Source organism: Camelina sativa, chromosome 17, assembly GCF_030686135.1.
Source record: "Camelina sativa cultivar CO46 ecotype springtype chromosome 17, ASM3068613v1".
Lineage (NCBI taxonomy): Eukaryota > Viridiplantae > Streptophyta > Magnoliopsida > Brassicales > Brassicaceae > Camelina > Camelina sativa.
Window position 1 is genome coordinate 30575499 of NC_141896.1, and position 16707 is coordinate 30592205.

Below are 16707 nucleotides of genomic sequence, written 5' to 3' on the forward strand. Positions count from 1 at the left end.
GATACTAGGACTCAATACCGCAAACAAATTTACTAACTACTCATAATCAATTCCATCACACAACATCATGCATCAAGCAAAAGGAAAATAATTCACCCAATTAAATTCCTAACCGCTCTAACCATCCATTTAACCATCCTAGAACCGTAAAGGCTCTGATACCAAAATGAAACAACCTGACCTTTTTTTTTTAATTAAAAACAATATATATAATTAAGCATCCCATACTACTTAATTAACCAACCCAAACCACAACTCAACATTAAACCAGCAATAACATTAAGCATAGCGGAAACATACCAATAATACAAAACCAACAACATCATCAATACAATAACATTCCTAACCTTTCTATCCGGCAACCTAACATAACACAAACCAAGGTTCCAACAACATAACCAACAAATCCAATAACACACAAACGAGACCCTAGATCATCCTCCTCCTCATTGCCATGATTCCACGTCACAAACCTGCACACCATAAACAACAATTGAGATGCGTAAGTATTATCACAAATACTTAGTGAGGCAATCCTCCCATCTACTGGGCTATACACACAAGCAACTGAGAAACCAATGCTTAACAAATAACAACCAAACACAAACAAACCAGGAAAATCACGAAACAAGCAACTTGGTGTCGACCGACACCAGAGAGGTGTCGATCGACACTGGCCAAACATGGTGTCGACCGACACCTAACTGGTGTCGATCGACACTCCCTTCGCAGACGCGAACTGCACGAATCCGAACGACGAACCTCCGTTTCCAATCATCTCCAATCCGTTCCAACCTCACCCAAAAACCTTCAGGAACCTATAAGAACCATAACACAACCACCACAAGCAAGAACAACACCACTAACACCACCAATCAAGCAAGAACAACACCACAAAGCACCACCAATCAAGCAAGAACAACAAAGGATTCTCAGGCTTAGATAAGCCATGGTCATGCACTCACCTTATCAACTGATTATAACAACGAATACAACCAGTTGAGACTCTCCTAACGTCTGAAACAGCCCAGCAACGCCCTACAACAAGCCACACAACCAAAAACGACTTATAGCAAAACTGGACAGAAACATCAGAAAAGAACAGTCTCAATCACGATCTCAGTTACAATCTCCGATAGTCCCAACTCGCGTCTGAGAAAACGTGTCTCACGAAACTGCCAATAACTCATCGAGTTTAAATCCAAATCTACTTCTGTAAAAAGGTGAATGACGATAAAAGACTTGGGAATAAACCTACCAAATTTCATTACCTTTGAGAACGATTTGATATGCCGAAATTGTTTCCTCCCAAACCCTAACGATTCTGATCTTTCTCCTTTATCTAAACCAAACCAACCAAACCAAAATCGCGAATTAAAACAAACCCGACGAACCCAGAAATAGTGGTGTCGATCGATACCACAAGGGTATCGATCGATACTCACACCAAAACAACAAAAATTGGTTCGCGGATGTTACATATATTATGTGAATTAAATGTGAAAATTAATTGTTTTTAAATTTTTGGTTTATTATAATTTTTCTTTTTGTTAAAATTGCATTGCCAAGTGGACCAATAAGGAGAGACTGAAACTCTACTTTTATATATATGATGATTATATATATATATATATTTATATATATATATATATATATAGGTGTGACTATTCATATATGTCATGAAAACTTAATAAATTTATAAATTTATAAGTTATAAAGTGTTTGATGTACATATAAAGTATAGTTTACATTACATATTTTGAAATTATCTAAATGTAATTCAGAATTAATAATTTTTTGTATGTTTTATAAACCTTGAAACATAATTTTAAATTAAAAGCAATAACAAAAAAATATAAAAGCTTAACAACATGATGTTGTGTATGCATGTTGTGTATAGAATTCTTTTACACATTGTGTAAATAGAAACTCATGAGACTGTTTAAAATAAATAAAGCTCAATCATTAAAATCATTCATAATAAAATCTTGTTCAACTTAATACGAGTAACATTTTCTTTTTGAAAAGAGTGGATGAACAGAACATCTAAAATATATAGAACATTTAACCAACAAGTAAAAACTCAAGCATGCTTAAAGAAATCATGAAATCAAGGTTTAAGTAATTCATAAAAGTAAATAGCATAAAACTGATGATAAGGTTTAAATGTTACTTATTAGAAACGAGTACAAGAGGTAAAGACTCTCTCTAAGAAACAAAGCAAAGCTAAAGAGAAAGAGTTTTGGTGAACTTCAAAGGCTTCGACGGCGATCCAAAGAGTTGTAGCTTCTCTGGTCGTCTCTTACACTGCTAGTGATTAAAGACTAAAATTTTGGTTTATTTTAAGCAATTCTAGCAAACATTATAATCCTAATTCATTTAGTTTTGAGAGCACAATAACACCAACTATTGGTTGGCTAAGGAAGCTTTTTCCAGCTAATGATCTGTTCAAGACCTATGAGCTCATGTAGGAATTCTCTAGGGTTCTTGATATATATATATATATATATTGTCAATCATATATTAATTAAAATATTACTTCATAATTTGGTCATCCAAATAGGAGATATAGTTTGCAAAAGTAACTTCAAAAACAAGAGATCTAGAAGAACGAGCTAGCCAATCCGCTTTTGAATAAGAAGAACGAGAATTAGGAGAACATAAGAAAAGAGGCACGAAGCAGGTGAAAGTCATTCAGTTGGTTGGAAAAGACCGATCAATCTTTAACTGAAACTTTCTTAAAAACTCTATATGTTTCTATGTCATAAACGCTCTATATTTACATAACAAGGTATTTTTTTACGTTGCTTAATCATTAAATTTTTCTATTTACGGATATATATTTTTTTTTTATCATCAGTCAACTCTTATCTTAATTACCAAATAATTCAAAAACACTAAAAAAAAAGAGTCAACATTCTAAAAACAATTTTCTTAGATTAAGACTAAACTTATTAAGAAGACTTTAACAATTAAATAATAACAGTAAGGAAGAATCTACTAATTAGAGGTGAAGTCGTACTAGAAAGAGATAGAAAAAAATAATTAGGCAATAAAAATCGAACTTAGTTATTTAATTTTATAAATAAATCTGTGTTAGACTAATCAATAATTATTTTGTCGTTTAATAATTTCCAATTTAAATAATCTTTAAGAAATCATTATCAATATAGTAATACATTAAATATTAAAACATTTCTATACAAATTTTCCTTTTAAAATTAAAAGATTACAATTAAAACACTAAAAACAAATAGAAACAAAATGTTTGTGAGTTAAAAAAAAAAAATCCAGATTGTGTTGAGAGAAAAAACATTTCTAGGGCATGTCATTGACTTCCTTTGAAGGAGAGAGAGACTGATGAAAAGAAGAAAAAAAAAAGTAAGAAAGGGAATGAAATAAATCCGATCGAATACAATTTTGACGTCCGCAAGGACACTATTCTCTCTCTTCATCTTCCTCTCTCTTGTCTCTCTCTCTCTCTCTCTCTCTCTCTCTAAAGATACAGCGAAGAACAGGACACAATACTCTGAAGCTAAAAAAAGGTATAATTTAATAAAACCCAGAAACAACAATTTGTAGAGGCGGCACAGGATTGTTCTGTTTCTCTCGTCTTTTGGGTTCTTCTTATCCCCAAACCCACTCCAAAAAAAAAAACAACACACACACACAAAAAAAAAACCCTAAAAGACTTGCAAAGTTTCTTCTTCATTTGTAATTGTTTTGTGTTCATCCAAGTTTTCTTAAGATTAAAAAGAGTTGATTTTGGTTTGTAAAGTTTATACCTTTTTTCTTGTCCGATTCTCTATGATTTGAGTCTTATCGAAGACTTTATTCTTCAATTCCAGCTTCTGGTAAGTTTGTATAGATTGTTTCTCACTATTTATCTCTGTTTTCTCAATTAGGGTTTGATCAAGCTTTCTTTTCTGGGTTCTTCTTAACTTTTTCTTTTTTTTTGCTTTTGTCTCTCTGTGAGGACTGTTTCTTGATTTTTATGTTTTTGTTGTTTTGCTTAAAGGTGCTGAGTTTCGAATGGAGTAGATTTGCTTAATTTTGGATCTGAGAAATTCATTTGTAATCAAACAGAGATTACGGAGACAAGTGTTTTGGGTTTGGTCTTAGAATGTTCGATACGGAACCTCACCACTCAGATTCAGCTCTTTCCTACATCTGTTTCGTGGAATTTACGACTCTGAAGCTTATCATTGGTCAGAAAGAAGACGTTTCTACTTCATTGTGCCTTGGAGACATCTTTACTCCTCCAACACAGAGGAGCTGAGTTTTTTTGTTTTAACGCCTTGAAATCTCAGTCAGTTTTGTTCTTGCTTTTTGTTGGATTGTGAAGTTGTGATTATTTGAGGGAGTATGGTACCATCAGAGCCGCCTAATCCTGTTGGCAGTGGCGAAAGTGTTCCGCCTTCCATCTTAGGAGGACAAGGAGGAGCTCCTCTTCCTTCCCAACCAGCATTTCCTTCCCTTGTTTCTCCCCGTAATCAGTTCGGTAACAACATGAGTATGAGTATGCTTGGGAGTGCACCAAACATATCTTCCCTCCTCAATAATCAGTCTTTTGTAAATGGTATTCCCGGTTCTGTTATTTCTATGGATACAAGTGGGGCTGAGTCAGACCCGCTGTCCAGTGTCGGGTTTAGTGGTTTGTCTTCTTTTAATGCTCCGGGTATGGTGTCCCCGCGCTCATCAGGTCAAGTTCAGGGTCAGCAATTCTCGAATGTTTCATCTAACCAGTTGTTGGCAGAGCAACAACGGAATAAGAAATTGGAGCCTCAGAATTTTCAACATGGTCAGCAGCAGCAGCAGTTTCCAACCGTGCGTGGAGGCGGGTTAGCAGGTGTGGGACCTGTCAAGTTGGAACCTGGTCAGGTTTCGAATGATCAGCAGCATGGTCAAGTACAACAGCCACAACAGAAAATGTTGAGAAACCTAGGATCAGTAAAGTTGGAACCGCAGCAACTTCAGGCCATGAGAAACTTGGCCCAAGTGAAAATGGAACCTCAACATTCAGAGCAGTCATTGTTTCTCCAACAACAGCAGAGGCAACAACAACAACAACAGTTTCTTCAAATGCCAGGACAATCTCCGCAGGCTCAAATGAACATATTTCACCAGCAGAGACTTATGCAACTTCAACAACAGCAACTCCTGAAATCTATGCCTCAACAACGTCCTCAATTACCACAGCAGTTCCAACAGCAGAGTTTACCTCTGAGGCCACCTCTGAAACCAGTGTATGAGCCGGGCATGGGTGCTCAGCGACTTACGCAGTATATGTACCGACAACAACATAGGCCTGAAGTAAATCTTCTTACCTTTTATTAATTATTTTTCAGCCTATTGTTTTTCTTCGTGATTGACAGATCTGTCTGCTGTTAATGCAGGACAATAATATCGAGTTCTGGAGAAAATTTGTAGCTGAGTACTTTGCTCCCAATGCCAAAAAGAGATGGTGCGTTTCGATGTATGGCAGTGGCCGGCAAACAACTGGCGTTTTCCCTCAGGTTTACTGCTCAGTGAACTTGGTCTTGTTTGTAATACGATTGTGAAAGAGCTTGTCTTTTCATCTAGTTCTATCGTCTTTTGCTAAGCTGATTTCATGCAACTGAGCCAGTTGTTTTGAGTCAGTTAGGTACTTGTTTCATGTTATATTTCTTTACATGGGTATTTTATTTAACAAACATTGCAGGATGTGTGGCACTGTGAAATATGTAACCGAAAGCCTGGACGTGGTTTTGGTATGTTATTTAGATAATCAGTTCTTGACTGCTTGTGTTGTTTTGGAATATAACTTGTTTTCTTAGTTGCTCATCTTTTGTGTCTTTGCCTTTTTCATTGTTTAGAGGCAACCGCCGAAGTCCTCCCTCGGCTTTTTAAGATAAAGTATGAAAGTGGTACTTTGGAAGAACTTCTATATGTCGATATGCCAAGGGAATCTCAGAATTCATCTGGTCAAATTGTGTTGGAGTACGCAAAAGCAACACAAGAGAGTGTATTTGAGCATCTTCGAGTTGTTCGTGATGGCCAACTTCGAATAGTATTCTCTCCAGATCTTAAGGTTCTTCAAACAACTCTATCTCTCGCAGCAAATTATGATACCATTATTTTTTTCTCCAATCCCTTCATTCTTGTAAGTTCCTCCTCAGATATTCTCTTGGGAATTTTGTGCTCGGCGGCATGAAGAGCTGATTCCACGAAGGCTTTTGATACCACAGGTAACTTCAAGAAAGATTAAACATCTTTCCTGCATCGTAGGGGTTTATGTTTATAACAAACTGATATACCTAGTCTGTTGAGGCCTATGTTGTTTTCAGTTCATATGTTTTTGCTCTGGCAGATAGTTATTTTGGAGATGCGACCTTTCATTTTAGCACAAAATTAGAAATACTGTCTTAATATTATTCTATCTGCTTTTGTATACGAAATCATCACTTTTCCCTTTTTTGGTTTCCAAATTTCAATAGGAGTAGAATATACAGAAAAATCATTTAAACGGCTTAGGTAATTAGCTCTTTTTTTTTGTATTCACGTACAGGTTAGTCAGCTTGGATCGGCAGCTCAGAAATATCAGCAAGCCGCTCAAAATGCAACAACAGATTCTGCTCTTCCGGAGTTACAAAATAATTGCAACATGTAAACTTCTCCTCTCTTTTGTTGTTAGATTGATGTAACTATTCATGTTACTCAGACTTTTAGTTGGTGATGTCTGATGTGCTGCCATTGTTCTGCAGGTTTGTTGCATCTGCTAGACAATTGGCAAAGGCCCTAGAAGTACCACTCGTGAATGATTTGGGATACACAAAGAGATATGTTCGGTGTTTGCAGGTATATGAAAGAATGTCTCAATATCCCATTGCATCTCTGCAGTCTTGCATAAAACTTTAGATACTTGCATTCCCTGGACGTTCAGCTTTGAAAGGGATATCCATAATGAAATAATTAAATCAACCTCTGTAATAACCCTGTCCCTGTGACCATGTCTGCCAATGCACATTATTGATTTTTTTTGCAATATTGTAGATCTCGGAGGTGGTAAATAGTATGAAGGACTTGATAGATTATAGCAGAGAAACAAGAACAGGACCAATCGGTAAGTCAATGTGACCTCCTGTCAAAGTATATGGTGTTTTTCTTCTTATAGCATCTAATTCCTTTTCCGTGTTTTTCTATTTGGTACAGAAAGTTTAGCCAAGTTTCCACGGAGAACAGGCCCTTCATCTGCCTTGCCTGGTCCTTCTCCTCAGCAACCCAGTGATCAACTGAGGCAGCATCAGCAGCAACAACAGCAACAGCAACAGCAGCAACAGCAACAGCAAACAGTTGCCCAGAATGCAAACAGCGATCCAAGTAATAGGCAGGTGGCACTAATGCAGGGAAATCCCAGCAATGGTGTAAATTATGCCTTCAATGCAGCTTCTGCATCCACCTCCACCAACAGCATCGCAGGACTCATCCACCAGAATTCAATGAAGGCGAGACATCAGAATGCTGCTTACAATCCTCCAAACAGTCCGTATGGAGGAAACTCTGTTCAGATGCCGTCACCTAGTTCCTCGGGTACCATGGTGCCATCATCGCAGCAACAACATAACCTGCCAACATTTCAGTCTCCAACATCCTCATCTAATAACAATAATCCCTCTCAAAACGGGATACCATCTGTTAATCACATGGGTTCCACAAACTCACCAGCAATGCAACAGGCGGGTGAGGTTGATGCAAACGAGTCTAGCTCGGTGCAGAAGATACTGAATGAAATCCTGATGAACAACCAAGCTCATAATAGCTCAGGAGGAAGCATGGTTGGGCATGGGTCTTTCGGGAATGATGGGAAGGCAGCTAATGTAAATAGCTCTGGTGTTCTGCTGATGAATGGCCAAGTGAACAACAGCAACCCAAGTATTGGAGGTGCTGGTGGGTTTGGTGGTGGGATGGGTCAGTCCATGACAGCTAATGGAATGAATAATATGAACGGTAACAATAGTCTCATGAACGGAAGAGTTGGGATGATGGTGCGGGATCCGAACGGGCAACAGGATCTAGGAAACCAGCTCTTAGGAGCAGTGAATGGTTTCAACAATTTTCAGTGTGATTGGAACGCCTGAGATAAAAAGATGAAGATGAACAAGACTTTGATCGGGTAATGTTTTGCTTGTGCAGCATTACACAACTCAGCTCAGGATAAGGATAGGCCATAAGCCGTGATATTGTGCTTAAGAAAGGAAAGAGTCATATCTTGTACCAACAACTGGTTTCTAGGTCACCCCTCTTACAATCACCATACCATCTCTTGAGTTACTGTTTCCTTTTCTTTTTAAAAATCTTGGGGAGTTTTCTTATGCTTTATAGTTATAATGTACATCTTTCTATGGGTGTGTGTTCCTTAGGGCACATTATCAGGGAGGCAATGATCAAGCTCTATCCTTCATTTATCTCTCTCCCATGTGTTAACTAAACTTTCCTAAATTATCTGACAAAAACGTTAAATACGTAATGCCTTTTTGAAACGAAAAAAGTGCAATGTCTATGTATGATCGATCTATGATGTCTATGTTTGGACGATTGTTAGTTATTCGTGCAATAATGGTTATGTACTATGTCTAATTGTCTGTGGTTGGTCAAAATTGTCCACTCATAACACCGAAAATCCAAATTGTCTCTTAAACAACAAAAGATTTTTTTACTCATAAGTTTGCACAAGTGTTGTGTATTCATCTACTCACATATGACCACGAGATTCAACATTGACAAAATTAAAAAGAACAAAATGAGAATACTGTAGTTTCAGAAAGAGTAGTCTTTCAAATCTGCTCTAGAGTCGTCCATGTCAATTTCAGACAAGCATTCTTCAGCGGTAAGAGGAGGGAGTTTACGAGTCTTACGCTTCAGGTTGTGTTTGTGCCAATCACTCTTACAGTGCTCTCTGTATTGCTTAGCCTCCCCAACAAACGTGTTGCAAGTGCTGCACTTGGTCCCCTTCTTTTCTTCTCCTCCTTCTTGCTTTATGTTATCTGTAGTACTCATCTCTTGCTTCTGCATTTTCTTGCTAAGTTCAACGACGGGATCAGTCAAATCCTTAGTCTCAGCCTCAGCAGGTAACAACGGCTTGTGGGTTTGCAATGTCATATCATCATGCTCATCGTAATGATCCATGCTCGTGTCACCTTCTGCATGAACTGATACAGCAAGTATTTCTAGTTTTCCCTGTATATTCCTGACATGGGAATCACACTCTCGGAATAGGCCCGGTTCCATCTCGCAGACCTGCACAAGAATGTATCACCACAATTAGAGAGGATTAGAGAAAGAAAGAAAAAGATGTTCAAAATTTTGAAGATATAGAGATCATTACAGTGGACATGTGTGTGCCAGATTCGTCTTTGGAGACAACACTAGCGTCCCATTCTTTTAGCTTCTCCAGAAGCGAGGGAAAATTTTGAACAGGAACAGTGAGGCGCAGTCTCATTGGAGACCGCTTTATAGGGAAGTGCTTTTGCAGCTCACGGATGACATCAAGAGCCTGCAAAGTTTAATAATCAAATTGAAGCCTAACATAAGCATTTCATATGTCTGCCACAAGTCACTGTTGCCTCTACATTAACCTAAACCAATCACCTGCTTCTTGGAATTGCTATGAGGATCAACAGCAAAATGAATCTCATGCATCAGGCGCTCTACCATGGTGATCGTATAAGGGCGTTGTGTTTCAGGGTTGATGGTTTTCTGCAAAACAATGGTTGCAATATCCCGAAACTGGCTAGAGAACTGTGATTCTCTCTCTTTTCCAGCAACTTGAAGCTCTCCTTTCTCCAAAATCTGAAACACAGAGAGTTGGAAATGCAACATATAAGAGACATCTTAAGGAGTCACAACTTCAAAAACTAATAAAATCAAACAAGCCATGACATACATCAATGCATATTTTCGTATGATCATCTGATCCAAAGGCCCTCATCAAGTCTTTGGATTTGGCAAGAACTCCTTTAGAAACATTCGAATAAACAGTATGAGACTGAAGCACTTCATCTATGTCCTTCTCCCTGCATGAACATTTTCGCCCACATCTCAGTACGTTTACTAATAAAACAACGCAGAACAAATCTTATCTATAGGTGTGTTATTCATTCTCATTTCCCTTCAGATTAGGTTAAACATATGCCCAACCGTCACACCAAATTCATCATCATGCTATACCAATTCTATAACATTATTATTTACAGAGATAAACAACTAAAGTATGCTTAAGACCTTCAACATCAGAAACGAATCCGCAAAATTCAGGAAAAAATCAACAAAAGACCAATCAAACACAAGCAAACAAAGATTGATTGATGCGATTATACTCCTTCTCCTTCAAAATTAGGTTAAGCACATGATCCGATTCAACGCAATCGTCACACACTTCCTTACATTATTTACAGTGATAAACAACCACAAATCAGAATCGAGTCAGCTAAACTCAGTAAAATCAAACCGCAAGCAAACGAAGATTCGGATATAATCGAAAAGCTTACACGCCAGACCGCCATGAAAGGACCTTATTCTTGTAGCAAGCGATCTCGAATCGATTGCCTTGCTTTTTGAGACGAACCACTGCAACGTTCGTCAACCTCTTCTGCCCAACGGGCTGCACCAGCGTCTTCGACATTTTCTTTGCTCGTAACTTCGTCTTCCTTTTTCCCTCTCGCCGCCACTACTTTGGGATATTTATTTGTCAAAATTGCAAAAAATGGTAGGTCTTCTTTAACCTTCATTATATATATTTTATTATATATATTTTGTTTTTTCCTCAAAATAGTTATTTATTTACTAGGAGTCTAGGAGAGAGTTACCCACACTCTTATACTGATTATAAACAATAATTTTAAATTTTTATTTTTATTTTGTTATTTTTTAGATTTAGTAATAATTTTCTATTTTTAAAAAAATATGTATGATAGTCATCAAAATATTTTAGTTTTCTAACGAAACAAACTATAGTAAAAAATGTCAAAGCATATAATGAAGCCTTAAAATATTTTGTTATATTTTTGAGGCCAATTAACAGTTTTTTAAAAAAAACTTTAATATACGACTCTAACATCTTAAATTTCACTTGATCCTTCGATATTTTAAAAAATCTATGCTTCCTTTTTTATATATAAAAAAAATATATATATAATTTGGTAACATCCAACAAATTATATTGATTCTAAGCTGTAATACTCTCAAAAATGGCACAAAAATAACTTTAACTTCCAAATTTAGCACATCATCTCTAAAGTTATAATATAGCATTAAAGGTCAAAATTAAACCCTAAACTCTAAATACTAAACCTTACCACCTCAAAAATATACTTTAAATGTAAAGTAGAGATCCCAAACCAAAAAAATTCTAAACATATTAAAATTGTGTAAATAGTGCTACTTTTGGAAGTTTCAAAATTAAATACTAAACCCTATGAGATTTCAAATTAAATCGATATTTGTAGTATATCCTCATGAGTTCTTTAGTTCCTTCTTTCAAAGTCAATCTTCATAATTATCTATAAAAATTTAACATTTTAAAAAATAGAATTTTTCTCGAAACAAATATTTACAATAGATTCTAATATTTATTTTCCATCTTTAATAAATTTTAAATGAAATATGAATATTTGATTTCTGCTTTTTCTGATTTTCGTTTTTAAAAAAGAATTATTTTTAAAAGTGAAAGTAAAATGATTCTGTATAACATTTTTAGAAATAGAGATTTTCTCAAAAAAAATATCCGGAATATATTCTAGTATTTATCTTCTATTACTTTTAAATTTTAATAAATAAAAGGGGAAATTTACAATTTTTTATATAGTGTATATCCTTCTAAAACAATTTCGAATAAATAACACTTGTAAGTTGTTAGAAAACTCTTTCTAAGCTTCCTTAATCCTCGATCTCAGAATGGTAAAGCGGATAATTTAGCGCGACGAGTTCGTACAGTTCTGCACTTAGTTACCTATGTAAACAATGTTCGGTTTGTATAAGCCATTCTTGTATGCTGTTGTCAAGAAAAAAAAAACTTCCTTAATCTTCGTTCTTTCTTGATAAGCATCTGAGAGATTAAGTCGTGAATCCAATTAATATTACTTCATTCTTCTTTCTATCAATTTAAGAGGAAGAATAAATATTAGTCACAAATATTTATGAAGAAATATTAGTCACAAATATTTATTTAAATATTAGTCATTTAAAATATCTCAATCTATTTGTAAACAAAAAGAAATCTAAATTTTTAGAAAATTACCATATTTTTTTATGAATGGAATCCACCATAGTTTTTCTATAACTATAATCATTACAAAGAATATTAGCAACAAGCCAACAATATTATTTTAAAAAATTAAGGATTCGGGTTAGCAAAAATTAATACATGAATTTCATTATATTCAATTTTGTAGATCCACAATTATGATCAATGATCATCCATGAATTCAACTGAAACATAAAAAATTTGTAATAGGTTACATATAAATAGAATTATAATTTAAATCTATTTGTAAACAGAAAGAAATCCAAGTTTTTAGAAAATTACCATAAATTTGTTATGAATAGAATCGACCAGAATAAAACAAATTTATAATAAAATGACCATAAATTTATAATAAAATGATCATAAATTTGTTTTCTTTTATACATCTAAGAAAAGAAAAGCAAATTGTGAAAAGTCATTAGAGCAAGATTATCGGTAGTATCATAATTGGAGTCTCTTAAACACTGTTTGATTTTTTTATGAATTAATTGTGTATTGTTTTGAATATAAGAACCCATGATCTCTTAGTTAAAATTTTCTCCTCCAATGGTAGGTTCTAATCTTGGGTCTCTTATTTTTGAAAATATTTTTTTTAAAATTTAAAAATTTTTAAATAGAATAGAAGTGGTATAAATGTGTAAACATTTAAGATTTTATAAAAATAGAAAATATTGCAAATTCAAATTACTATATACTAATTTACATCAACATGTCGAAATTCATATTTCAGTAGTTCTTGTCTCTTATAAGATTAAATATCAAAGCTTTGATTTCAACAAACAAAAAAAAACAAAAGAATCTGCTGATATTATCCAAGTGGAAGGATGAAAACAGAGAGCTCACACAATCGTTTAATACAAAAGAAACTCTATCCAATGAAGCTATACTTGTGATCACATTCACACGTCATCGTCCTGCAACAACAGTCAATGATTTAGAAGCCATTTGAGGAATATGATAATGGTAATGATGCAGAGTATAGAAACTAGATGATAATAAACTATAAACTATTGAAACATAAACGAGAACTCAGATATATTTCCAAGAAACATAAACGATATTCTGAAGAAGCATGAGATCCTTCCTTTGATCAGTGGCGTCAACCTTCTTATGTGACATTGATTTGATCTGCAGGTGAAAAGCAATTTGTTGGTACTTTCTTACTTCAGCATATACTAAGATTCAACAACATTTTAGGCATGGTGATATCAACATTTTAAAACATTTACGGTTATGCCAAAGAGTGAACTAGTATAAGGCATGAAAACCAGAATGAGCAAACAACGAGATTCAACAAGTAAACCTTCTTAGAGCCACATAATGAATGAGCTAGATACTTTGCTCAAGGCATCACATTACTGGCACGGCAACTCAAAGATCTTCTTAACAGACGAGACTCACAATGATAGGATAGCGACAGCTGAGGATGGAGGTCACAAGGCTGAGGTGGCAATGAGGGTGTCATCTAGGCCACGTAAGCCGAATCCAAGTACTTGGATTAACGAAGTCATGGAGACTTCTTTCGTTTGTTTCAGTTAGCAAATAAGAGACTAAGTCTTCCTACTTTCTAGGAGACAGTATCTCCACTTTCCCATTTCCTGCATTGTAGGAGTCAATGACTCCACTTCTCAATTCTGTCATTTGCTTCGTGTACTTGCTTATTTATATCAATGAAAAGCAACAAAAATAGGTAGTCAAAACTACCAATCAATTCTTGTGTTCTTATTTTACTATCTCTTGCTTTGAAGAGGGACCAAACGTATTAATTTGGTATCAGAGCGGTTCTGTTTTTTGTTGACGACGGCATTCATACGAATCAACGTTCAACAAAAAGCTTCTTTCACCTTTCCATTTTTACTTCTTTCAAAATTCCATCCAGAAAAACAAAAAAAAAGAGTTAGTGCCAATGCCTAACAACAAAGAGAGACTCGATGACTTGGAGGCTGGTCTCGGGTTGATGCAAGAGGGCCTCGGAACAGTACAAGATGAGGTACGAGCAGTTACTACCAAGATCGACGGCAAGTTACAGAAGATGGAGATGACTTTCCGTCAAATGTTGGAAGACACGGTGAATCAGATGCGTGAGCTCATTGTTACCAGTCGAGATAGTGGAACCAGTGCAGAGCGGGGACAGCGGCGAGTAGAAGAGCATCGCTACCCGATGGAACAGAGGAAGGACCATGTCAATCCTTTTGCGGTAACAACGGTGCAAGCCCAGGCTCGACAGGTTAAGCTGGATTTCCTCGGTTCAATGGTGGCGACCCGGAGGAGTGGTTGGATAGAGCAAAGCAGTATTTCACTTACCATGAAATACCATGGGATCAGAGAGTCAGCTTAGCCTCCTTTCACCTGACGGAGGAGGCGAATGCGTGGTGGCAGGCAAAATCGAGAGGAAGAGGTTTTGATGTCCATCGTCTGCCATGGGAAACATTTGAGGTGGAGCTGTATACACGCTTTGGTCCCACTGATGGAGAAGACTTTGAATAAGCCATTTGTCATATACGGCAGAAGGGAACTTTAATCGAGTACCAGAGAGAAATTGAACGACTACAAAACAAGGTGGATTGGTCCGAGAAAACTCTGGTGGGTGCGTTTATGGGGGGACTTCATATCTCCATATCTAGTGGCATTCGAATCCTCAAACCGAAAACATTAATGGAAGCAATCGGTCTTGCAAGGATGAGGGATGACCAGCTGCAGCAAGAGAAGCGGTGGAGGTCATATACTAGCAGTTCGGGAAATTCACGTTATGCAGTCACCAATACCCCGGTAATACGAGAGAAGCAACAACCAACACCTCGTCGGCTGAATTGGGAAGAGTTAAGGAAGAAACGCAGTTTGGGGTTATGTTTTAGTTGCGACGAGAAGTACACCCCTGGTCACAAGTGTAAACAACCCCAGCTGTTTATCATGGAGGGCGAGCATGATGAGACAGAGGATGAGAAAACCAATGAAGACTAGGGAGAAATGGCACCGGAGATTACGCTACACGCATTAACGGGTTGGGATGCGGCTACCACTATCCGTCTTTGCACCAAAATCAAAGGAAAGACACTAGTCGCACTTGTTGATAGCGGTTCGACGCACAATTTTATTGGCGAGAAAGTGGCTCAAGGGTTGCGATTAAAGGAGACGACGATGAAGCCCTTCGATGTTCGTGTCGCAAATGGTAATCCCCTTAGTTGCCGGTGGAGATACGAGGACGTGCTGATCAAACTAGGAGACGCCGTGTTCAATCTCACGTTGTACGCTTTACCCTTGGTGGGCATGGATTTGGTATTGGGGGTCCAGTGGTTAGAAAGCCTTGGGCCTATCTTGTGTGATTGGAAGACACAAACCATGCAATTCGAGTGGGAGGATAATACCATTAAGCTTAGTGGGCTTCAACGATTAAAAATCAGGCCCACGACACCACAAGATATCGACAAGGAAAGGAGAGAAGGACAGACCCTTTTCGCGATCTGTTCAACGGAGGAGGTGACCTCACCACCATCACTTCCGACATCGATGCAGACATTGGTGAACGAGTTCGCTGATATTTTCCGCACACCAGAGCAGCTTCCACCACCACAAGAAATCAAACACCACATCAACCTGAAAGAGGGAACCGATCCTATCCACGTCCGTCCATACCGGTACGCATACTACCAGAAAGACAAGATTGAGCAACAAGTGAGTGAGATGCTCTAGTCGGGCATAGTTCAACCGAGTTCAAGCCCGTTTTTGTCACCAGTCCTATTGGTGAAGAAAAAAGATGGATCATGGAGATTCTGTACAGACTACAGAGCGCTCAATTCTGCAACGATCAAGGACCGTTTTCCCATTCTCACTGTCAAGGATATGTTGGATGAGCTCCATGGGTCTGCCTTCTTCACCAAACTCAATCACACAGCGGGTTACCATCAAGTGAGGATGCATCCACTAGATATTCATAAAACAGCTTTCAGAACACACAACGGCCACTATGAATATCTCGTGATACCCTTCGGTTTATGTAACGCCCCTTCGACGTTTCAATCGCTCATGAACAACATCTTCCGACCACTAATGCGAAAATCAGTTTTGGTCTTCTTCGACGATATTCTCATTTATAGTCCGAACTGGGAAGAGCATCTGCAACACGTACGCGCAGTTTTTGAGCTGATTCGTAAGAATGATTTAGCAGTGAAGCTTAAAAAATGTGAGTTCGGGAAGCAGGAGTTGGAGTACCTCGGTCACATTATCACACACATGGGAGTTAAGGTCGATTGCTCGAAGGTGACTGCTATGACCAGTTGGCCAGTTCCCACGACGATCACTGAGTTGCGGGGATTCCTTGGTTTATCCGGGTATTACCTCAAGTTCGTCCGTGACTATGGCTTGATTGCTCATCCGCTGACCAATTTATTGAGAAAGGGTGTTTTGCTTGGAATGTCGAGGCGGGGACG

The 16707-nt window shown here is 37.2% G+C and overlaps 2 protein-coding genes across 5 annotated transcripts; one reads left to right on the forward strand and one right to left on the reverse strand.

Moving 5' to 3' along the window:
• The first annotated feature begins 3231 nt into the window (after nucleotides 1–3231).
• LOC104757933 (transcriptional corepressor SEUSS) lies at nucleotides 3232–8699 on the forward strand. Of its 4 annotated transcripts, none has more exons than XM_087494359.1 (11): nucleotides 3292–3545; nucleotides 4019–4579; nucleotides 4703–5313; nucleotides 5397–5516; nucleotides 5702–5750; nucleotides 5856–6070; nucleotides 6159–6227; nucleotides 6548–6645; nucleotides 6744–6837; nucleotides 7033–7102; nucleotides 7192–8699. In XM_087494359.1, the coding sequence occupies exons 2-11, from the start codon at nucleotides 4366–4368 to the stop codon at nucleotides 8115–8117; spliced, it is 2466 nt and encodes an 821-aa protein (XP_087350485.1). In that variant the 5' UTR covers nucleotides 3292–3545; nucleotides 4019–4365; the 3' UTR covers nucleotides 8118–8699. The 4 variants fall into 4 exon arrangements, with proteins under 4 accessions (XP_087350483.1, XP_087350485.1, XP_087350484.1 ...); XM_087494360.1 differs by having other exon boundaries at nucleotides 3430–3854; XM_087494357.1 differs by having other exon boundaries at nucleotides 3232–3545; nucleotides 4019–5313.
• Nucleotides 8666–10757, reverse strand: LOC104757934 (uncharacterized). Its single transcript, XM_010480727.2, has 5 exons — nucleotides 10527–10757; nucleotides 9923–10052; nucleotides 9628–9828; nucleotides 9365–9532; nucleotides 8666–9276 (listed from the first exon to the last, which is right to left on the reverse strand). Exons 1-5 carry the CDS (start codon nucleotides 10658–10660, stop codon nucleotides 8797–8799), a joined length of 1113 nt encoding a protein of 370 aa, XP_010479029.1. The 5' UTR covers nucleotides 10661–10757; the 3' UTR covers nucleotides 8666–8796.
• Between the last annotated feature and the right edge of the window lie 5950 nt (nucleotides 10758–16707).

Excerpts from the sequence above, each read along its gene's own strand:
- LOC104757933 (XM_087494357.1), top strand. The coding sequence starts at position 4,366 with ATGGTACCATCAGAGCCGCCTAATCCTGTTGGCAGTGGCGAAAGTGTT. Across the intron at positions 6,071-6,158 it reads TATTCTCTCCAGATCTTAAG|ATATTCTCTTGGGAATTTTG; the intron begins GTTCTTCAAACA and ends GTTCCTCCTCAG. Across the intron at positions 6,838-7,032 it reads GATATGTTCGGTGTTTGCAG|ATCTCGGAGGTGGTAAATAG; the intron begins GTATATGAAAGA and ends GCAATATTGTAG.
- LOC104757934 (XM_010480727.2), bottom strand. The coding sequence starts at position 10,660 with ATGTCGAAGACGCTGGTGCAGCCCGTTGGGCAGAAGAGGTTGACGAAC. Across the intron at positions 10,053-10,526 it reads CTTTCATGGCGGTCTGGCGT|GGAGAAGGACATAGATGAAG; the intron begins GTAAGCTTTTCG and ends ATGTTCATGCAG. Across the intron at positions 9,829-9,922 it reads ATACGAAAATATGCATTGAT|ATTTTGGAGAAAGGAGAGCT; the intron begins GTATGTCATGGC and ends TCTGTGTTTCAG.